The 24,382-nt window shown below is 42.7% G+C and overlaps 1 protein-coding gene across 1 annotated transcript in view; it reads right to left on the bottom strand.

Annotated features, from left to right (window-relative positions):
* The window catches only part of LOC146812054 (fer-1-like protein 4), a 1,053,957-nt gene that overhangs the window by 757,311 nt on the left and 272,264 nt on the right, over positions 1-24,382 (bottom strand). Inside the window, exons 7-8 of the mRNA XM_085619061.1 lie at positions 22,961-23,119; positions 17,162-17,222 (exon numbers count right to left, since the gene is read on the bottom strand). Of these exons, the coding sequence (XP_085475187.1) occupies positions 17,162-17,222; positions 22,961-23,119 (220 nt within the window). The remainder of the gene's footprint in view (positions 1-17,161; positions 17,223-22,960; positions 23,120-24,382) is intronic.

Genomic DNA, 24,382 nt, shown 5'->3' with positions numbered 1-24,382 from the left:
GCTGACACATTGTAGTCCATGAGATGGCACCATCTATTCTGCCGCAAAGGATCCATCCCTAGTCTCCGGGACTTAGCCTCTTGTGACCCCTGTGGAAAGGAGTGCCATTGGTTCTCCCCAACAGACCTCTGATGTGATGCCCAAAACTGTGACATCCTGTAAAAAGGGAGCCCGTTCACTTTAACTCTCCTTTTTCTTCTTTATTTTTCATTTCCTTTTTTACTTGAGTGATTCTCTGGTTGGCCGTGTATGTGGTCCTGGATTGGTGGCCTGCCCTCTGCTTGGGGTGAGGTTCTTTTGATAAACGCCACTGGTTATGCTGCTGCCTGCTGTATCATTCTGGGAGCGGTGTGGCACACTGAAGTTGTTTGTGATGGGCGGGCTTGTATACTCCTGATTTTGTTTGTTTGGCTCCAGTGGAGGAGGTTCGTTGGGTGCAGGGCTTCTCTCAATTCCTCTTCCTTCTATTCTCTCTTCTTTATTCTTCTGGTCTTCTTTCTCTTTTATGAGTGACGCCAGTTGGTGTCAGCTGGGCATTCAAGGTGTAGTAGCGTACGTCTTGAGACTTAGCATTCCTTGGACTATTATGCATATATTGTTTTGTTATACCTGCTCGGGGTGGGGGTGGGTTGTTCAAAACTGTGTTTTAGAGTTGATTTGTTGGTTTTTGCCATTAATGTGCAGGGGAGGCTTTGTGATTCACACTTGTATTGCTTTTGCGTATGGCTGGTCCTGATGTCTACAAATTGATATCCTGGGACATGAGAGGTCTGGGTACCTAGAATAAGAGATATAGGATAATGTCCTTTCTGTGTCAGAATGTGGTGCAGTTCGCATACCCTCAGAAATCTCACCACAGAATCAGAAGCTGCAAAATTGGTCATGCGATGGAAAGAGAAGCTCTACTTCTCTAATTATTCTTCATACACCAGAGGGGTGCTTATATGTATAGTGCCTGGGGTTCCTCTTGCACTGACATACATGGAGGCTCACATTGAGGGACATTTCTTCTTACTACAGGGGGGACTAGATGGGTTCGACATGGCCTTCATTAACTCCTACATGCCTAACACAGAGGATGCACAATTTTTCCCCAAGATCCAGGCTGTCCTTACGCCAGTCTTAGAGGATCACTCCTCTGGGCGGGTGATTTCAACTGTGTCCTGGATGGTGATGTGGACAGACACCAGCCTTAACTGACCACTAAACCCAGTAAGATCCTCTCCCTTCGGGGACAGTGGCTAATTTGGGACTTTGTTATATTTGGATGGCCCCTGATAAAGATATTAAGGAATTCACCTGTCTTTCTCCTAGCCATAACACACAAAATTGATTAGATTGCATACTGATTTTGGATTCTTTTGAGGGTAGGGTGTGCTCCGTGGTCGACCTGTCTCTGTATCTTCCTGACCATGCCCTGGTACTTTATGAGTTTGGCTGGAAGAATGGACTCCGCTCGCTTCTGAGTTGGAAACTGGCCCCTGAGATTCTTCAGGACGTGGAGGGGTGGGAGACCGTCGCGGGGACCCTCTCAGATTACTTTGACTTGATTTGGTCATCTACACTACATTGAGCGACCAAGTGGGGGAGGCAATGAAGGATGGTGATTCAGGGATGTTGTGTGGGGAACTCTAGTGGGGCGCAGAGGATGCTCCAATCGGAGTTCCTGAAGAGGGAAACTGACTTGGCACATTTGCAACAGTAGGTACAGGCCAACACCTTGGGGCCCAGAGTGGAGCTGTCTGCCCTGCATCATGATGAGGAGGTGTGGTATGGTTGGAAAATAACACTCTTAAAACATACCACCAATTCCTTCACCGGAGGGGGACATTTCGGTCAACGTCTTGGCTTGGCTCTTTAGAAGGGAGACTCCTCATTTACCAGTGCTCCACCTCCAGGACTAGGCAGGCAGAGATTGTCACACTCAGAGAAGCATCGTTGAGACCTTCATGACTCACCGAGAGGGTATCTATTGCAGTCTTCATCTGCCGGCAAAGGGTTGCGTTACCACCTTTCTGAGTCTCATACCTCTGTCTCGCTTAGAGGGGGAGGTGGTCGTGGACCTGGATGCTGACCTCACCTTGGAAGAAATTTATGAAGTGCTCTGGCGACTCCCTCGTGACAACTATTCTGGAGAATTATATCTCCATGATGCTTAAACCAGGGTCGGACAGCTACGATCATTCTTCCTATCAACTATGTCTATGATCAACACAGACACCAAAATTATTTGTAGGGCTCTCCAGGTGGGTCCCGTCATGCCTCATTTGGCACACGAGGATCAATGTGGACTCACTTCTGGTCGCAATACCACTATAAATTTACAGTAACAACCTTGCCATTGTTTCCATTGGTATAGCAAAGGCCTTCGATACTGAGGAGTGGTCATACTTGATGCATGTCCTGAGCGCTATGGGGATTGGTCCACGGTCCCACTCTTGGGTTCAGTTGTTGTATAACAGAGTGCAGGTGGGTAAATTACTTTCAGAGACCTGGCTCATTAGTGGGGGCAGACAACAGGGTTGCCCCCTGTCACCACTCCTCTGTGCCCTGGCCTTGAAGCCAATTGCCATTTGGATTCGGTAGGAGATGGCTCCTTGGGGAATTACTGTGGAATCCATCACTCATCTAGTATCCTTGCATGCAGACGACATGCTCCTTTATTTATCTACACCTTCCTATTCGCTTCCCTCCTTGCTAGACCTGCTCAATAGGTTCGAAGAGGTGTTGGATCTTCGGATTTATCGTTGGAAATCCTTGATCTTCCCACTGGAAACACTGAGGTCCACGGACCGTACGTCCTTATCGGTTCTGTCCTTGCGTTGGGAGACCAACAGCTTTCGGTATTTGGTCACGCGTACCCCCTGAAAGTGGTTGCAATATAACATCTCTAGAATTCTTGGAGGCCTTCAGTCCTCCATTCAATTTTAGAACACTCTCCAACTCTCCTTTATTGGACGTGTAGCCATTTCTAAAATGGTCTTGTTACTGCACTGCCTTTACTTCATTTAACATATTTCCAGCCTCCTGATAAACCTCCGTAAAAAATTGTTCTGCAGAGATTTTCAATTTGTATTTGTATTTTTGGATCATTAGAGAAGTAATTTAGCTGATCCGGGACAAATTTTTCTGGATGACATTTTTAAGAATGGCGGATGTGCTGCAGTGATGATATATTATTCTAGGAGCCATGAGGACTATATACTTCATTTAGGTGTCAAAACATAGGTTTTGGGGGTCAAGTAGTCCAACAGAGACAGAAAATAATTCCTCAGAGCAACCCTTCCAAATTGGCGACTATAATAGAGGAAGAAGAGACATATATAGAAATGAAACAAAAAAGAATGTTTTTTAATCATTTTAGGTATAGAAACAATGTTGTTGATTTGATTGAATATAAAAAAAATAATGTTTATCAGTCTTGTTTTAGACATTGTTTCATAGCTCACTTTATTTATTTGTTTCGGCACTCGCTCGTGGTACATTTGCAAAGTGTTGAACATTTGAGAAGAGCAAGTCGACAGGCACATCTTTTTGTAGCACAGCTTTTGCAAGTACATGCGCATGTAACTTGTGTGGGTAGAGGCTTTAGAAATTTCATAGGTTTTAGCACCCCATCAATATCTTCTCAACCAAATTCACAAGATATTTTTCTACATATGCATGATCCAAAACATTTACACATTTTCTGATCAAGTAGCTCTTTTAATGTGTCCACGCACAGAATATGACGTCGGTGAAAGATCACTCAGCGGGATTGTTCATTTGAACTCACTGTACCGAAGATCGTCAGATTTATGACAGTCAGAACACCCTTTCTACACACGCATAAGGTATTTTTCTACACCTTTAAAATCACATTATTTTTCTGTTTCAGCAAATCCTTTCAGAAACTTCACAGGTTCAGCAGTTAAAGCTCCAAACTTTACTCCAATTTTGCTTTTGCTCATGTCAACACCCGTAAGAATATGTGCCTTGATAAGAACACTGGGCATCTGTCAAGTTTCTTGTATAGAATATGAAGCAGGATTAATAGTCTTTTCTCGCCTGTTCCAGAACATATCCATAACGCTGAAAATCCTTGACCTATGAACATTACAACAAATCTAAGTAGCACAATTATAACATCTGTGTAATTTTACAGTACAATGACTTGATTGGAACCATTTTGAACAGCCCACTCAACATGTGGCACAACACCAAGGTCAGCTTCCTCCAATTTGCTGTTAAGGTTTTGAACAATATGCCTGGTGCTTTTTGAATATATGCAGGCATCAACTCATCATTGACAATCATTCCACTTGCAATAATTGGAAATTCAGTGTTCACTGAAGTATCTGCAATGTTTTGGCGAGTTACCATCTCCTAGTTCATCTTCTTCGATGTTGATGACCAGAATTTATCAAGTCGCACAGGTATAGATGTTGAACTTTTTGATGCAGGCAAGGTCAATTGTTACACCTGTTGACGTTCCTTTAATTTTCTCACAATCTTTGACAGATAGTCCAAGATAACTGTCAAAAGCAATGTGCAGTTCTTGCAAGGTGCACATTGACTTTGAGATCCATAGAACAGTCTGAATGTCCTCTCCAAAGTTTTGCATGGATGAAATCTAGATCATTCGCAAATGTGACATATAATTCACAACAACAGCAGTTTTCAATGAGGACACCTTTTCAAATTGAAATGCTTCAGGTGAAAGTTTTTTTTGAGCTCTTATACGAGTTTGTGCTTAACTAATTTGATTGCAGCATCTCCATCAAATGATGCGTTTGTTGGAAGAAGATCATGCAACAGAATGTCCTTGATGAATTCACCCCTTTCTTTTGCTGCGTCCATCTCTCTACTGCTTGCGAACATTGTTTTTTTTGTAACCTATTTTGCAATGGCTGGTTGGACGAAACTCTTACTATGGAATTTAAAGTGTCAAAGTTTAGCTATGGAGATTATGTCAAACAGCTTTTTCTCTTTCAGTACAAATCTCTCCTCCTTCACTTCTGTGTATAGTTTCAATCAATGTTCCAGGACAACTATTAGACTTGTCTTTATATCATTATCAAGATATTGTTTGGTCACAAAGCTGTGTAGTTGCATAGGCTCAGTCATTTCAAAGGGGTTACCTTGCTGCTGCATGAAATGATGAAGGCTGTCAACTTGTTTATTAGAACATTCCCCTCTGTTTCCCACAAGTTTGTGGTGAGGAACACTTTCACGATGGTCCATTGATTCTGAATGTGTCATCTCTCTGGAAACATTGCAAATAGAAAGGACTTCATGGTAAACTAGCTGCCATTGAGCAACAAATGCACTTTGACGTATCTGACCAACAATTCCCTTGGAGCTTTGCTGTGATCTCTGGATTGTCCGTTACAGTTTCATATCTGGAGCCACAGCATTGAACCTTCCCTTTCCGTCTTACACCACAAATGTCTTAGGATGAATTTTCCGTAGAGGTATGGTTTTTCCACTTCTAGCTTCTTCACTCTTTCCAAATACCAGGACCCATCTCGCAAGTAGTTCATGCAATTGAATTTGCGAAACACAGTAATCAGTGACTCCACAATCTTCACCTGCAACTCCCAATCATATTCCCGATCAGCACATATCAAGGTTTTTTTTCACTAGAGCTATCATGTGTAAAACATTGCATCGGTACTTGCAAAGTTCAGATTTTTCTTCAAATTCTTTGAAAAAACTCTACAAACTTGGTTTTCAGGTTTTCTGATTTTGAACTGAGTGTGTTGAACATTGCCTGGCTTTGCATTATGTCTTTTGAATGAAGTGCCCCCTTTGCCTTGTTCACTTCTGAGATGAGATATGCAAAACCTAATTTGTCATTCTTGTTCCAGAAAGCAATCCAACGCAATGTTTCTATAGCCTCAGATATGATGAGCATTCCTTGTAACAAATTAACATGATGAGTTCTGCTCAATACTGACTGGACAGTTTTACTTCCAAAGATTTCAGCCTCAATAAGTGGATTGTCTATGCCACAACCACTGAGATAACTTCCTGCACACCGCAACGCAACTTTTGTCATATAGAAAGTGCCCATCCTTGGATAAAGAACATCAAAATCTACTGGATTTCTCATACGAAATGTCAGCTACAATACAGAAAACATCTTCACCACAGAAACTTGGCAGGATATAATAGTCTTCAAGCTGAGCAAGCACATTTTGGAAACTAATTAGAGCTGAGTATACTACTGTATACTTTATGACTGGAGATGGTATTACTGGTAAAAACCAAACCTTTTTGTGTGGGATGGTATTCTTAGAGATCAGAGCATGAATTCCAGCCCACGGAGGAACTGGCTTTTCTTCCTTTAGTAAACATCAAATGAGCGATATGATGAATTCAGTTAAATCAGCTTTGCGGACCACAGCATTAGATAGAAGACGATTCATGTCCTGAGCCACTTTGAAACTTTCTGGTAGACAAGGACTAGGTGATAGTGTGTAGTGATTTTGCACATCTTGGCAAGGCAGTTGGGTTATAAGTTTGCAGCTTCGTTTGTTTATGCTACAGCCAACATAGATTGTTTTCCAGCAGCTACATCATTGACACAGTCTTGAAAAAGCACCATGGCTGTATCATGTGTGCTGGATGTTTCAAAGAAGAGCTGTCTTCAAAATTAAAATTATCAAGAGCAGTAATTGTAAATCCTTTCCTTGTAAAGTGACTTGGAAATGGCGTGCTGTCGTATTCACAAGATTTTAAAGCATGATTAGCTCTCCACTTTTGTACTTGTCATAGATTACGTGTGCTGTCATCATTTGTAGCGGAGTTTTTGTTTTGCCGTGATGTAATTCATAAAACATGATTTGGAAAAGACAGTACATTTGCACAGCATAGACCTATATTCATGGTATTGTCTTCCACTTCTTTGCTTATATCATCAAAGTCATCATCAATGTTGTCTGCTTTTGTTCCGAACTCAAGAACTTTAATCTGTAACAGTTTTGCTTTGCTGATATTAATCAATGATGTAAAAAATGTGAAGACAACATCAGGCATTCTTATTGACCCACATGAATTGCTGAGCTCTGGGGCATAACCAAATTTGTCATTAAGTCCAAAATTTAAATCTTTCACATCGTTTCTTAAAATGGTCACTGCTGATTTTACTGCATCATTTGATTTATTTTCCCAGCAAGAACTTCTGGAGGCAAATCAGCTGAGAACATCATAAGTGTCTCATTCTTTTTGTTAGACTGACAAAAACAAATTCTGCCATTGATCATTTTCACCAGAAAAATCTTAATTTCATCTTTGTGGATCAATACAGTTTCATCAATGTTGAACGTTATTTCTCTGATCTCACGGAGTGTGAACCCATAGTCAGCATTCAAGAGTGGCTATAAAACTTCATTTATCTTAACTGAAAGCTGGCAGTTACGTTGCTACTGGGAGCTCATTGTACATTCATATTTTCTAATGTATGCATGCATGCAGTTTGGGTGGGCATGCAAAACTGCTGCATATACATTCACCTTGCTGTTTAGATGATCTACTCAGCTGAAAACTTCATCTTGGAAGAAACTAGCTACAGATAAAAAACATATTTACCCTTTGAGACTCACATACTCTGTACTTTGTTCTTTTGTCAATTACTTTGGCCCTTATTCTGGCTAATCCACAGATAACACATTGAAGATTATCTGCTTTCTGATCAGTTGTTGGAGGAAGACAATTGGTAGCCATCAATCTTATAAGTGGATGGGTATTGGGTTTGGTTTTCGTCGCTCACTCAGAAGATTTGGATTCTTGTTGTGATTCACTGGTTTCTGCTATCTTTTTTACATTTTTTCCAGGCTTTTCCCAATTGTATACAACTTGCTTACAATGTTAAAATATTTGATTCTCTTCACCCATCAGTTTTAATCTTTTGTGAACTTTGTCTTGCCATATTACTGCAGCATCTCAAACACCCTACTGTCCAGCCACAGTTGATGTTAGCTTTTCTTTTTGGATTAGATATTTAAAGCAAGAATAGCTGATGTCAGCTGCTGCATATGATTAAGACCCTGGTGGGTCAAAACGCATAACGCTACATGATTTGAGCTGCCTGCTATGAATAAAACCTCTTTTTTACCTATTTTATGAATGGTTGGGCTTTTTCGTCGTGCTGAGAAAGTGGCATTATTTTTCATATGGAATAGTAAGGTTGAACCGAGTCACAAGAAAAAAGGTAAACAAACAAGAAAATGGGTCAGGGTAGAAACACCCTGACCCCCTAGGCTGCTCTTGGGGACCCACAGGGACTCCGAGGGCCCAGAAAAGCATTTCGTTTTTTAATTTTCGGCAGGATTCGCGTACGGCCTGCAAATCCAGCCGAAAAGTTTTTAAAAAATGAAGTGCGGTCTCCTGGTCCCAGGAGCAATGTTTAATAATGGTGCGGCGGCCAACTGGGGCCCCCGCAGCCCCGGGGACCACCACCTCCCCAGAACTTTGTTTATAATAGGCGGGGGGCACGCGGCCCTATAACGTCCCTGAAACCTGTGGGTTTTTCAGTGAATGTCTAAGGTTATTTAAATGCTAATTTCTAACTATAAAATCCCTGAAACCTATGTTTTTTTCAGTGAATATATATATATATTCACTGAAAAAAGTCTTTGGGTGACTGACTAGGTGTGTGAGTATCTCTGTGGATGATTGGCAGTATGTGAGTGTCTGTATGGGTGTATGAGTGCATATATCAGAGGCTTTATTGATGAGTGACTGCGTGTATGTGTGACTGTATCAGTGACTGAGTGGATGTGTGTAGACCAGAGGTCTTCAAACCTTTTGATGCCGAGACCCCCTTGTCAATTTTTTTAGGCGTAAGGACCCCCTTCTAACAAAAATTTCTAGAACCTAGTGTTCCTCATCATCGACAACTCGCAACAAACATAAACGCCCCTAATTCCCACAGCGAATAATTTTTAAGTTGGGGAAATAATATTAAACAGTGTTTATCAAACCAAAGGTTAGTGAGCGTGGGGGTTTAGTCAAAAGTGTAGCTCAAAACAAAGGGCCTCATTTATGAGGAATTGGCATAGGGCAGTGCTGCAAGTCTTCTTGCTGCACTGCCCTATGCCAATGTGAAAGGGCAGGAATGCACCGTATTTATGAAATACGGTGCATTCATGTCCTTTCCCCTTGCGTTCGTGCACAAATTGCTGCCTAGCACCAACCAAGGCAGGATTGTTTTCGTGCAGGAAGGAGCACCTTCCTTCACAAAAATAATCCACCAGAGAGGCGTTTTCCTCTTTCTATGTGAGCTTCAGAATGTAGCACACATGGAAAGAGGAAAAAGCAATGAGAAATTAAAACATTTCTCCTTGTTACACCTCCTCTGTGGAGGCGTCCGTTTTTGGAGCTGCCCCAGGTTTACGTGATTTTGTAAAAATGGGGCAGCATCAAAATCCATGGGTGTTGCGAGGGAACCACACACAAAGCCCATGGAACCCCTCCTTGACGCAAAGTAAGGCAACGCAGTGACTTGCGCTGCTATGTCTTACATTTATGAGGTCATGCAAAGCCAGCAGGTGGCTTTGCACCGCTTCATAGGTATGGTTGAGATGCCTGTGCCACCGAGCATCAAAAAAAGTGATGCTCTGGCGATGCAAGACTCTCATTAACAAGTCCCAAAATATTCTGTACGTTGTTTAGGTCTTTCACCATTAGGTATCTACATATAAAGTAATGGTCAGTGGAAATGAAAAATAAATTTGAATAAAGTTGTTACTCAGTGGGACATGCACTGTAGTACATTATGAAACCTCTATTAGTTAATGTACTGCAGGGGTCTGTGTGTATCCACAGAGCCACATCATTAAATCTTGATTGGTGCAGTGTAGAATCGTGATGTGTATTTTTACTGCTCCGAGGTCACAGGCTGTGACAGAATGCACTGACTATGTAAGTCATTATTTTAAGTGTAAGATAGAATAGTGCAAAATATGCAAATAGTTTTACGATAAAATGGTGCTTCCAAAATGTAGATTTTAGTAATACCAGTGCGTATGTAAAGCAATTTATTTTTTATATAACTGTCCCTTCAACACCTCCTTAGGGGTACTAAGGGCTGTGTAAATGCAGTTACAATTAAAAGCAAGCACTTCACAGCCCACTTCTTTGCACTAGCACTAAAAAAAACAAATCTTTGTCATCACAAAGCTTGGAGTGATTCAGTCAATTAAAACCAGAACCAGCTCCCAAGAACCCATTGCACTTGAAGATTAACTAATAGCCCACATTTGTATTTCATCCAGTCAAGCAGGCACTGTGGCACCAAAGCTTTTCACAGCACAAGATACTCAACTGACGAAACTTCAGCTGATAACGATCTAAATCAGCCATCCCAGGATGGCTGTCTTTTTCCAAAAGGAACAGAAACATGTTTTATTGCAGGCACAGGTGAAGCTGGGGAATGCACGACCCCCTTCCCAGGACTCCACAACCCCCCTGGGGGGAGAGCCCTACAGATTGAAGACCTATGAATCAGTGAGTGGGTATGTACTAACTGGTATTGGTGTGTCTATGGTTTCGAGAATGGTAGTCTGTATTTTAGAGTGGGTGTATGAAAGGTTATATTAGGGTGTGAGGAGGTGCATCAGATATTAAGTGTATGATGTCATCAGTGATGTCATTTGAGAGGTCATCAGTGATGTCATCAGTGATTTCACTGACCATGTCATGAGTGATGTAATATGTGACATAATCAGCAGTGCATTGCAGGGGCGTGAGTTATAGTTAGCTCAACTAACTATAATGACCAAATTTCTCTGGTTTTGTACGAGTAAAATGTCCAACTAACTATAACGTCCCTGAAACCTGTGTTATTTTCAGTGAATTTTGAAGGTTTTTTAAATGCTAATTTCTAACTATAACATCCCTGAAACCTGTGGTTTTTTCAGTGAATTTCGAAGGTTTTTTAAATGCTAATTACTAACTATAATGTCCCTGAAACCTATGGTTTTTTCAGCGAATTTCAAAGATTTTTTTAATGCTAATTAATAACTATAGCGCCCCTGAAACCTATGGTTTTTTCAATGAATTTCTAAGGTTTTTTAAATGCTAATTTATAACTATAACGTAGTAATCCCATTTGCAGAGTGGCGCAGAAAGGGGGCTGGGCCTCCGACCAGCGCTCAGGAATTCCACTGCGTAGGACTAACAGGAGGTACCAGGAGGGATTCCTGGCCCCCAAAATCCCTCAGGAGTAAAGTGGACTTCATCCCCCAACCCGTAGTGTGCCAGGAGTTGCATTTGCACAGTGGTGGAGAAAGGGGGCGTGGCCTCCGAAGACCTCTTTGCAATACCACTATGTGGGATTTATTGGATGTAGCAGGAGGGGTAGTTGCCCCCCAAGGGCAACCTTGGAGGCCAACTACCGATCCTATTACCTCCAGTGAATCCCACACAGCAGCACTGCTAAGTTCTCATAGCAGACCATGCCCCCTTTGCCCACCAGTCTGCAAATGCGCTCCCTGGTGCATTCTTGGATGAGGATTTACGTCCCCTTTGCTGCTGGGGGTTGTTAGGGGCCAACCAGCCTACCTGACACCTCCAGTAAGCCCCAGATAGTGGGATTGCTGACACGTGGACACAGGCCACACCCCCTTTCTCCAATACTCTGCAAACGCGCCTCCTGGTGCGCTCTTGGTTGGGGGATGAAGTCCCCTTGCTTCATAAGGGTCCCTGGGGCCCAACTAGCCCACCTGTTATCTCCAGTAAGCCCCACACAGCTGGATTGCTGAGAGTGGTCTGAGGCCACGCCCCCTTTTTACACCACTCTGCAAACATGCCTTCTGGTGCACTGCTGCTCGGGGGATGAAGTCCACTTTAGTCCTGAGGTCCTCAGGGCACAAGAGGACCTCATCGCACCACCAGCAATGTCCCAAAATGCGCGTTTGCAGAGTGGTGTCAAAAGAGGAGTGGCCTCGGACCACCTCTCAGCAATCCCGATGTGTGGGGCTTACTGGAGGTACCTGGTGGGCTAGTTGACCCCTAAGTACCCGTAAAATTCTAGGGGACTTCATCCCCCAATCCAGAACGCACCAAGAGGCACGTTTGCAGAGTGGTGCAGGGAGGGGTCGGGCCGTCGGCAAGATGACGGCTTTTAAAAAATATATATTGTCATATTATTTTAGGGGCCTGACCCATTTTTTTTTAATAAAACAAATGAAAAATAAAATGAGAAGGGGGCTGCGCGGCACCACTCCCGAGGCCGATTTCAGCCCCAGGGACCCCAACCTCCGTGGCCTGGAGATATATATATATATATATATATATATATATATATATATATATATATATATATATCAGGGTGGCCCCCCTCCTGGCCCATTTTGAGCCCCGGGGACCCCATCCCCTGTGGCACGATCTCACGTTGGGGACACTGCTGGCTCCCCGCTTCCTGCAGGACCAACATTGCTTTTGGGCAAAAAGAGCTGCTAACATGCTCTCGATTCTCGATGGAAATTAACATGGAGAAAACACGTTTTAGGAACCACCTTTGTTTCTCGGCCCCCGCTTGACGAATCACCCCGAAACTTATAAGACCGGAGCTCACCAGAGCGCCCCATTAGTTTTGAAAAATTTTGCGAAGATTCGTCAACCGGCGCCAAAGATATTAGCTAAAGAAAAAAATATTTTTGAATAGAAACAAGGTCCTAACTATAACTACCTATTGGCGACCGCCAGTAGGTAATATATATTTGAGGTCAGACCACCTCAAATATTTTTTAAACAAGGAGAAGTGCCACTCTGAAGCAGGTTCTGTAACAGTTGTATTCACTGCACACATGGATAAGTATGTTGTTTTCCCAATCAATTCGTTGCTATATCATCATCTGCTATCTCCTATTTTAAATAGGCAAGAGCACAAGAGCAATACTAGATCACAAAGGAAAGCAGATGACAATAAATCAAAGAATTGATGGTGAAACAACATACGGTGTATACATAATTGAATGCAGGTGTGGCTTAAAATAGGTCAACAGCACAATTTGCCCTCTAAAGAAACATAGTCTTGAGCATATACGGGCAATTGTAAACAAAGATGCCACCTATGCAGTTGCCAAGCACCTAATGAAGGAACATCAAGGAGAAACATAGAAATCCCTTAAATACTATGGAATTGAACATGTGGCAGAATCCCTCAGAGGAAGTGACAGAGTGTGCACTCTTCGACAAAAAGAATCCAAATATATAATAAGGCTCAGAACAAAAAGCCCCAAGGGTCTCAACAATGGCAAGGAACTATATGTACATTTTAATAACTGTGAAAAGGTCTGTGCCACCTCATGGAACATGATCATGATACTCTTGCAATAAGAGTATATCTAAACCATACAGGTTAAAAGATAACCTCACTTAGAGGCAAAATCATACAATAAGTCTCAAGGACTAATTAATGTGAACCATCTGTCACAATGTACTAACTGTAACATGAAATCAGGTTTCACCAGTAAAATGTCTAATTCCATTTCCTCAATATTTTTGACATAATGAAAGCAATCTCATTTAGAGGCAAGAATAATGAGTACTGACATTTAAAATGTACTGATACTAATGCCAACTCAATCATTAATTTCATGTCTCAATGTTTTCATGCAATTTATAACTACATTACCAGAATGCAGTAGCAAAACAAAGTCTGAAAGAGTATAAAAGTAGAAACAAATATAGGACCACCAGCCTTAATCAATACTGCATAGTCAAAACATGTTGGCGTGGTATCTGTGTGTGTAGTGAATACAACTGTTACTACCTTATATATATTTTTTCAAATTTACATAGAGTAGGTTTTGCATCAGCCCTTTGCCCATCATTGTTTGGCTTTGTAGTCTATCACAGTTGTTCCCTCCTAACAGCTTTCCTCTTTACTTTTGTGTTTGTCCCACCCAGGAGCATATTTGTCTCACAGATTCAAGTTAATTTTTTATTAGCATAGTTACTCAAAACCATTGCTACAAAATGTGTAGATTAAAAGTTTCTTTATAAATTATGTTCAAAGAAAAAGTTAATAAAAAAGTTTGGTTAAACAAATGTTTATTTGTTTCCATTATAGTTTATAGTAGGCGGTTCATTTGCTGAATGACTGTTAGCAACCATGGAAAGATGTTACTCTGCAGGGGGTTATGTTGGTACCAACGCTTCGTCCCGCAGAGATGACATTTTCTTCCCTACCTGCCTCAAGAACTTCACCAAGTGACAATTCAGCTGCGGGTCCTCAGGTGCAAAGCAGGCCAGCACAACTTGCCGTGCTAATGCCTCTTTGGTTAAAATATTGTTTTAAAAGTTATTTTTGTTCAACCACCAGTCCTTTACAAGTACAGAGTAAGTGCAGCATGTCCTCCTGTGATGTACCACATAAGCGGCAGATGGAGTCAGTTTGGACCTTCAGCCAATGCGGAGAATGCTTTATGCATGGTAACAAGCCTAGTCGGTACTTTAAGAATTGGATTTTGGTAGATCTAGCATACCACAGGGCTAGATATTTTTGAGCGGCGGGGGTGGAGTAGGTTTTCAGAGTCATCCAGCTGTAAGTCCTTTTTGATTGGGAGGCTTTGTCCTCGATCCATGAGAAAGGTTTTACTGCTTTCCATACTAATTTTTGGGAAAAGACAGTGATTGGTGGGTGTTTCCCAGAGTTGGGTTTGCCCCAAAGTGATCTGACTTGTTTGTAAATATTTTGCAGCTGATGGTGATGTTTGTTGTTGTAACTCTGACTACAAATACCAGTTAAGAGTTCCTGGTCTCACAGTGTTCTAATAGGTTAATTTGTCTTCTTCCACTGTTGATGCTGCTTGAACTGGGGATCTAGTTCTAATAGGTTCATTTGTCTTCTTCCACTGTTGATGCTGCTTGAACTGGGGATCTAGTTCTAATAGGTTCATTTGTCTTCTTCCACTGTTGATGCTGCTTGAACTGGGGATCTACTTTTCCTTAAGAATGTATTTGAAGTTTAAATGTTTTAGTGTTCACTTCTCCAGTTTGAACCTGCTCCCACCTTGCTCTCTGTGTTCCTTGCCCTCCTCTCCCTTCAGCTGCCTGTTGCTTCCCCCCAGTTTTGTAATATTTAAACAACCCAACTAACTAAAAAATGGATGCACATCCACTTCTGCCTTCTTTGTATGGGTTTGTTCAAATATTACAAATGCATTCCAAGACAACTGCAGCAGATGCCTTTGCATCCTGCAACCATCTTTGAACGGATTTGTTCCAACATTATAAGTGCATTCAAAGATTCCCGTCATCTACTGCTACAGAGAAAGGAGAAACAAAGGAAGATTGTGACAAAGAAAGAAGAAAAGAGAAATGCAGACAAAGTGAGCAAAGGAGTTGGATGGCTAGCAGAAGAACAGGAAAATGTTGAGCGAGGAGAAAAGCATGGTCTCATGGGCCATGGGGTGAGAACAAGAGGGATGCAGCAAGGGAGATCTAACAGGAGGAGAAAGAAAGAAGGGGAAAAGAAAAAGGGGTTCATAAGGTGGATCCCACGGAATGAGAAAGAAGCGGAAAATTGGGGGAAAAGTCAACCTACACAAAATTATTTTCTCTAAAAATATCAGGTAAATTCGATTTAAGGCAAAACATCTGTTAAAGAATAAGAGTAACCAGAACCAGTTTAGGCAGGTTGCTTTTCTACAAATTCATATACAACTGTTAGCATATGTTGCTACATCAAAGCTGCGCATCTCACACCTCTTTGTATTATTCAGATCTCCCAAACATGTCTTTCTTAACCCTTCCCTAATGTATACCTCCTAGACTCATCTACGGGCGGCTCTTCCGCAATGAGGGAAGAACGTCACCTTACTTCCCACAGCCAGCAGATGATAAATGAAATGACAATAACACAGTATTATTATCATTTTATTTATCACTGTCTGAGCCACGATGGATTCAAGGGCCAGGCCGGGCGGAGAGGAGGACCAATTCACTATCAAAATGGCACAACCTTTACCCAGGTTTTCTGACTTCACCTTGCCTACAGAGAATGGGAGAAAGTGAGGGTGTGGATGAAAGACTATGCCTGTGCACAATTATATCAAGTGTAGGGACTTTGATGGCCTCACTGTGGGAAAGTGAAACCACAGTTTTGATGTGAACTGTGACTAGACAGCCACATTGTCCAAAGAGGAGGATCTCAACAAGTATGCATGTTACATGTGTACACTTATAAGTGTGCATGTCAGTTTGGATGGCCGTCTTAAGCTGGACAAACAGACATGCACAATTATGTTTCCCCAACCCAGCTTTGTTGCAAAACCGGGTTGGAGAAAAGCCACAGGCTCCCAGGCACTGTCTAAGCAGCAAATGAGGTAGTCAGACCAAAACTGGCACTGCTCTCATGTTAGGTATAGCATGAGAGCAGCGTCTGGATTGAGTGGGGAGTCTGTACTTTGAGGCCTATCCACTTTCGGGCCGGATGAGGGGAGTAATGAGGCGGCTGGCAACATCAACGGGAGAGGAGAAGCAGGTAAGTCTGTTCATTCCCCACCAACCCCCCAACCCACCCCCACCCCTGTCTGCCCTACCGCTTTAGATAGGCGGTAGCCGCTACAGGACCCATCCGATACCTCATCATCTTTCTCCCTAATCTACTTCTAGAGACTCTTCCCCCTCCATCTTTCCTTTACTCATCCCAATCCTCCTCCTACTGCTCTGATCTGCAAATGAACACTTTCCATACACTTTTATCCCTCCATTGTCCTTTCAATTCAACTTACAACATCACATGTCCACCACTCAAATTAATTCATATTTTTCTATACTAATTCACTGCTAATTGTTTTTGGATTCCAGAGTAGCGTGCTACTCGACGAAAAGCGCTTTGGTGCATCGTCAGGGGTAGTAAGCGCTATATAAATGCAATTACAAACATAATTCGCAAAGCAAGCCGAATTCATACCAATGGAGCTAGCATTAGTGCTGTCACACGACATACCTACAGTACATCCTTACTTGCCTTCGTCCATCAAATGAATTTCAAAGTTCGATGTTTTACCCGCAGCTAAACGAGGTTTTAAAGTACATTTCGATGCGTTTTCAAAAGGATCCCTTCCTTAGAATCAAGGTGCACCATGACCACTTGTTGGCCTAATTAAATAATTTTGCTACAACAGAAAATATTCGCTTTGATAGAAAGAAATTTATAAAATACCTGGAAGTGCTGTGGCTTCGGGCTAAGAGCAAAATCCCATTTGACGGGAAATGTGCAGCGGCTGAAAATTGAAGGAAATAAAACTTTAGTTGTGTGCTGTGTGGCCATCACAAGATTCATTGATTAATGCATTGCCATTGCATACAGTCCTGGCAAGTTTTTTTTTACTTACTGAAAGCAGACACACTTGTATGACAACAAGAGAAGTATTTTGTGTCACTAAAAACCTTGCAGAGAGTTTGGAAAGAAAGATCTAAAATGTTAAATGTAAGGCTTGAGGAGACCCTTGTATCTTGGTTTTGTCCTTGCATTCTGGTACTTTAAGTTCAGTATTTAAGATCTCAAAGGCAGGACTACTTGTGTTAAAAGGCAAACAAGTACTGGATGGTCTCCTCACAGCTCCTTTGAAACCGACAGCACAAAAGTACACTGCATGGGTGCATTTTACCTGCCAAAATTCAGAGGCTATAGGGATCCACAGCTAAAATGCAGGAGGCAAATGCCATTGGTCAAGTTCTTGTCAATTACACAGAACCTGACAAGTCTGTCAAATGCCTTGTTCCCCTCCACCCCCGCAGCTTCTGTGTCTCTGGTGTTCGCTGTTGGAATCTGGTATTATTGGTGCGTCAATAGTTGAATTCCATAATGGTAAATTTAACCTTTAACCTTTTGAGGTCAACCATTTATTCACGAAGAATGTACACCATTGAGCAGTGTAGTGGATCCACAAATGCAAAACACAACATCTAGTGACACGGTACACCAAAAAAGAAGCCCACATTATATGACAAAGGCGGAAGATGCCACTGTGGCAGCCCCACCATGCCGTTTGCCGCAGCAGCCTACTTGTCACGTCTGCCCTAGTTTATGAATAGACCTCACTGGGATCGCATCGCAAGAGATGACATTTTAAATTTGGTCTAGTGCTTTAGTTACTTGCCTGCATATTGGAAACTTAGATTTTAGTCCTCACCACCTAACCCTAAATTAGGGCATATACTTTATCTCAATATGCCTCAAATAGAAATACAGGTCATAAAATGTAAATATGTATTAAGTGTAGGAGCCCTGGCTTAGCTCAAAAGTTGATTTCCCGTGCGAGGGAGACCTACTGGAAGACAGATGGTATTAGATAGGCCCCCTTGGTTTTATTTTTATCAACCCCCAAGCTGGAGATGTCCCTTCCCGCTGACCGTTTCATGGCAGTTTTCCCGCCATGAAATGGCAGGCGGAAAGGGACATTGGTGGCCCGTAGTGGGTCCCCATCCCCCTGGCCCTCCGACATGGGCCTTGGGGTGCACCTATGGTGACCCCTACTTATCTTCGCACCATGTGGCAGGCACTGCATGGTGCCTGCCACATAGTGCAGGGATATGTACAGAGTGCATATTTTGTACTGCGGTATGTGCTGTAGCCCGCAGCACTCACCGCAGTACAAAAGATAAACATTGAGCCCGCCTTGAAGGTGGTCACAACGTTATACCCGTTGCAGGACCGCCAACAGCTAGTGGGGCAGTCCCGTTTCCGAAGGGATGGCAGTCGGACGTAAGTTTGACCACCATCCTAATCAGGCTGTAAGTCCACAAAACTAATTTACTAGACTTTTTCTCTGTTTGCACTTACAGTTGAAGACAATGTGGCTTTTACAGCGGCATGGAAAATTCTCAACAAGCATGCTTTTTCTTTTGTGTTTTTCCTTTTTCATAAAATAGTCGAAGTGGACTTCATTTTATGGTAAAGCTTCTTGTGCTGTATCTAACCTTTTACCTTTGAAGGATGTCATGCCAGAGATGTTCTCGTAATGCTGCAATAATCAAGGCTTTGCTGCTTGTAGCCACAACTGTTTTTACTCATTTTAAATGGATCATTGTTTACAGGGTGGTGTCAAGTGCCTTTGTATGTAGGGTAAAGGGAATCTTTACTTGTTAAATATTGAAGCGGCCTCTTGAGAATACTGTATCACGTAATATCATTTTTGCAATGTTGGTTGGTTTTTGTTACGCAACACGCCATTTTACACCGTGCTGAGGGTTCGGTTTCCTACTCCTGTCAACATGTAAAATGCGCCTTTTTAGGGATGTGTGCTGGACCCTTTTCTTGCTTTAATAAGGGAAGACTCTATGGTTATTGCAGTCTGTATTTTGGCATTATCCTTAAACTTTTCTCTTGATTTATGAAATATTTTGATGCTGATTTAAACTGACTAACTACCATGTTGATTTCTGTAATGACTTTTGATTTTGATTGAACCTTCATGATTTTGACTTTGAGTACTGTCCTGCATAGGTTTCTTTATTTTACTTGGGACATTGTACTTTGGACTCGCAAGGCACCAATCCTGTGTTTCGACCCTTTGAATTTATTGGTGCAAAGCGCTGACAACTGGCATCTTTGTTTACCTCTGCATGTCCCTTTATCTTCTTGGAAGTTTATTATCACTTTATATTAATGGGTGAAAAAGAACCAGAAAACAGATCCATCAAAGACCAATTACTGACAATTGTATTCAAAGATTACCAAAATGGGATGAAGACTGAAGCATCTATTGCAGCTCCAATTAAAAAGGACTAGGAAAGCATGTAACTGCCCCACGTCCAAATACAGATGAAAATCAATCAGGTTCCTGTCTACACAAATAATGCCTGCATATGCTTCATGCTGCACTCGGTTGATGACATAAAGGCCCGTACTGACTCTTAAATTATCTTTCTGTTCATTGAATGCGGAAACCTTGGGTGGAATATTGGAGGAAGATGACAAGATGGGTGCTGAGACAAAATATCGACTTGCAAAAATATTGAGTCAAAAATATCATGGCTTGGAAATATCGTGAGCAAGAATACCGTTGTCAAGAATATTGAGCTTAAGGTAAGTAATATACATTTTTTAAATATCGTAGGGCCTGATTACAATGGCGGGGAAACCGCCACCGACAGCCTATTGGTGGCAGACTCCCACCATTTTCAACAACTTCACCACCCGCCACATTTGGATGGCGGACGGCTGTGTGGTGGTCAGAGAGAACGACCACCACAGATCCGACGGGCTCAAGGAGCCTGTCGGTCCATCGGAGGCAGAGTAATGTCTACAATGGTGAAAGGGGCTAATTAGCAGCCCCAGTCCTGTCTTTTCTGCAGCACACCTGAATTCTAAGCTTAGACTTCAGGTCTAAGTTTAAATGTGTGATTGGGGCCCTTAGACTTCAGGTCTAAGTTTAACTTTGGGAATTGGGGCCCTTAGGCTTCAGGTTTAAACTTAGGCTTTAGGTCTAAGTTTACCTTTGTAACTTGGGCCCTGAGTGACTTTAGGGCTACAACATGTGTCTTTTTTAATCAAAGCTTTGAAACCGCAATTAAATTACAAGGATTTGAAATAAAGAAAGCACATAGTTTGCTTTTGGGGAATTAAAAACGTAGTTGAGAGGATATACTGTGGTCAGCTAGAAGAATCCTCGAGCGAGAGGTAAGACTCATCCACAGTGCTCCAAAGAAGTGTAATTAAGGGGCCGATTACAATGTTGTGTGAAAGCCTCCAACCGACAGTCAAATTCTCCTAGACTGTGTCGGAACCCATGCGCCCGACTCGATCGGATTCAATTCCGCCCAACCGACTACGATGTTCGCGGTCGGAAGGGGACCCGTTCAGTCATTTCGAATTGGTTCCGACCGGCTCTCTGAGAGTCTGTGTCGGTCAGAGCCAAATCGTACAGTTCTACGGACAGCACTTCCGACCGACCGATTACGATGTCGGATTCTAATAGCCTTTCCGAGTCAGACAGTCTGACACAAAAAGGCTGTCGGACACTGACTTTGGGGGCCCCTTCAGGCTCCCCTTCATCCTGAGGTTTCCAGTTTGGGGCTGAGGGTGTACCCAAGGGACCCCCTGTAAAACCATGCACTGCGTGAAAGGCACTATGGGGTGCCCGCAACAGGGTGCAAGGTTTTCCGCATACACCCATTTTTCCCATAGGAGCCTGTGTTGTCGGTCGGAACTCGAGCTCCCAAAGATGTCAATGGGAGTCCGACCGAACGGTGTTTGGAATCATCGTAATTGGTCATGCGGAACCGCTGATCGCGAGTCGTTCGGAACCAATTCCGAGAAGGAGTCGGGCGGAAAGATTCCACATGACATCGTAATCGGCCCCTTAGTGCCCAGCAAACAGAGCCTGAGAGCATAGGCAAAGGCCAACATAATTGCGCATTTACCCATAAGAGAAGAACTCCTATTTGCAAAAATGATATCTTTTTGGCAAACAGCCAAACTTAAAATGTCTAAGAAAGATGGTATGAATTCTTGCAGACAGAGGCAAAAGTTAATTGAACCTCTCGTGGCACGTACAGCAATAATACTACATCACTGGTTTTCACAGATGTAGCAGGGATTTGTAAATCCAACAGAGCCAACACCTAAATTAGCTGAATTGCATGAGACACTTTCATCGACAAAATGGCACATATTTTATACGCCTCTGCATGCAGTAACCAGCATGTCTCAATGCACCACAGACTGCATGACAGCATTCAGTATGAATCCCACCAGTGCCCCAAAATTGATGATCCTGCGTTTGGGGATTTTGTGTCTTGCATCCAGTGTACAGCCTTGGGTCACACAATGTATCTATACCATGGTGCACAACCGAAGGCTGAGGTTTATGTTTGAAGTATATGAATGTTAAATACAGTGCACGACTGCCCTGGTAAAACTACTCATTGGGCCAGATGTGCGACCATTGAATTTTGCGACAATTGCGACAAATTGCGAGTTGCAATTTGTGAGTCGCATATTCAGTGTACAACAGTGTCTTAGACACTGTTTACGAATCCCAATGGGTTCGCAAATTGCATGCCTCATGAATATTAATGAGGCTGTTGCAATTTGTGACCCCATTTGGTTTGGTGGCCTGCTGGGGTCAGCAGACCACCATGTCTGGGACTGCTTTGTCAATAAAGCAGTTTATTTTTTTAAATGCAGCCCGTTTTCCTTAAAGGAAAAAGGGATGCATTTATTAAAGAAAAATGAAACTTTTCTGTTTCATTTTTTGAGGGCAGGCAGTAGTCCCTGGGACCACTGCCTGCTCGTAAAAAATATTTGCGCATCCATTCACAAAGGGCAAGGGGTTCCCTGGGAACCCCTCACTGTTTGCAAATGGTTTACCATCTACTTGAAGTAGGGGGTAAACTGCGAGTTTTCTGCGACCGTAAATGCAGTCGCAAAACACTCATACATGGCATTTGCACTCTCTATTAGGAAGGGACGCCCTTGGCACGCTCCTTCCTAATAGCGAGTCGCTAATCCTATTTTGCGAGTCTGTAATAGATTAGCGACTTGAAATATAGGATTAGTACATTGTGCATCTGTTTTTTGCAATCGCAAATGGGCCAAATGCCCCATTGTGATCGCAAAAAACGGTCGTACATCTGGCCCAATATTGTCCTTAGTGTGCCACTATTATTGAATTGAATAGCTGTTATTTTAATTACCACTGAAAAATGAAAAGGTGTATCAGCCCATAATCATCCAAACCTGTCACCATAAGTGTACATGGAAGTCTCATAAGTAAGTGTATTAATAACAAATCTATTTTCTCAGAATAACAGTGATAGGGATGCAGTAGGGCAGGAACCTGCATTATACCGTTGTCGGACAGGATTACGTCTTGTCGCTCATGAAACTCAAGATGTAATAACAAGAATGGGAGTGTGAACTCTGTCATGCTGTGTGTTGTTTTGTGCTTCAAATAGTGTATTAAACCAGACTTGTATTTGCAAATTATCACCATTAAAGGTATTTCATGCTTACCTCGGCACCGGGTTTAAATTGATAACGGGCATATCATTGCTGAATAAATCAAATTCCTCATCATCATCCTCGGCTTCATCTTCGGCACCTTTGACCAGCCACCGTCCCAACTCAGTTGCCTTCTTGTCCAGTTGGTTTGCTCGTTTGATTGCGGCTGCCCTGAAAGAACCATTCAACATACGATTTCAGTTTCTCACCTAAAGATAATTTCTTCTACCATAACTGTGGGTGTGATTGACCCCACAAACCTGCACAAAACTTTAGGGGGAGGTTATCAAAGCAAATAGTCTCCCTTGATAGAGTGAGGGACTTTGATTATCTTGGTATTCAAATATCAAATTCCAACTCGTGGGAGGCCCAGATGCAAAAGAGTGCTGCTACATTAAAACACAGGGCCAGGGCCTTCCTTAGATTTGAGAAACCAGCCAAGTCTTACCATAATAACCGCCACCCCTTCAAATATACAGGGCACAGTTTTAACTGCAGCACTTTATAGAAGCAAATAATGGGCCAATTCAGACTTGACTAAGTTATGTTGCGAGGAAAATAAGTGTGTGTGTGGTCACTATTATCACTCCCTCAGAGTTGCCCTTTTCTACCTGTATGGCTTGGTCTTGGAATAAGACCTCTGGGCCTGGTGGCCAAGCTGCGCCCATTAGCTTATTGGGTGCGTATTTGGAAGTTGGATGTCCTGTCTCCCATATAGGGAGGGCCTAGCTGACATCCTTGAAAGGCCAGGAGTTTTAAGGAAGATCTCTTGGTTAAGATTAATCAAGGCAAACTTGATGAAGGTGGGCTTGGTAGACTTCTGGAACTCGCCTGAGCTCATCGGACAGGGCTCCTTGGAACTGTTAAAACCAAAGTTTTGAGAAAGGCACTATGCAAAACGTATTGCTTCTGAAGCTGCAGGTGTGATAACCCAATATTTTCTAACTTTTAAAGCTTCTCCTTTTTATGAAAACATTTTAGATACAATCTGCCCTGCTGCTGTAAGATCCCTTTATTTAAAATTTCATTACAGCATCCTTCCCCTCCCAGCATAACCTCCTCAAGGGTCCTCCCCGTACCATTTCTGACATAGTGAGGCAGTTATGCCTCCACCCAGCCAATCAAAACGCCAGAAAATAACAAAGGCTAAAGGTTACATAAACCCCTCCCACCCACCACCATGCCTGTTTATTTTCCGCTCCGACAGCAGTCGGAATGCTGGTGCTCCGGGTTCCTGTCCCTGTTTCTGGTATTTCCTGCAGAATGGTTGCGGTGCCGTATCACTGATTCCAAGTTTTGTGGCTAAATGCATATGTTTTTGCTGTTTTCTCTCTGCGCGGCCACTCCGGTGCTCCGGTCGGTCGCGCTCCTGTTCCGGGGTCAGGATGCTCCCCGCGCATGTGCTGGGCTGGGGCGGAGAGCTCTCCTGGTGTC

Source organism: Triturus cristatus, chromosome 7 (assembly GCF_964204655.1).
Source record: "Triturus cristatus chromosome 7, aTriCri1.1, whole genome shotgun sequence".
In the NCBI taxonomy this organism is placed as follows: domain Eukaryota; kingdom Metazoa; phylum Chordata; class Amphibia; order Caudata; family Salamandridae; genus Triturus; species Triturus cristatus.
This window is presented reverse-complemented; position numbering and strand designations above follow the sequence as displayed.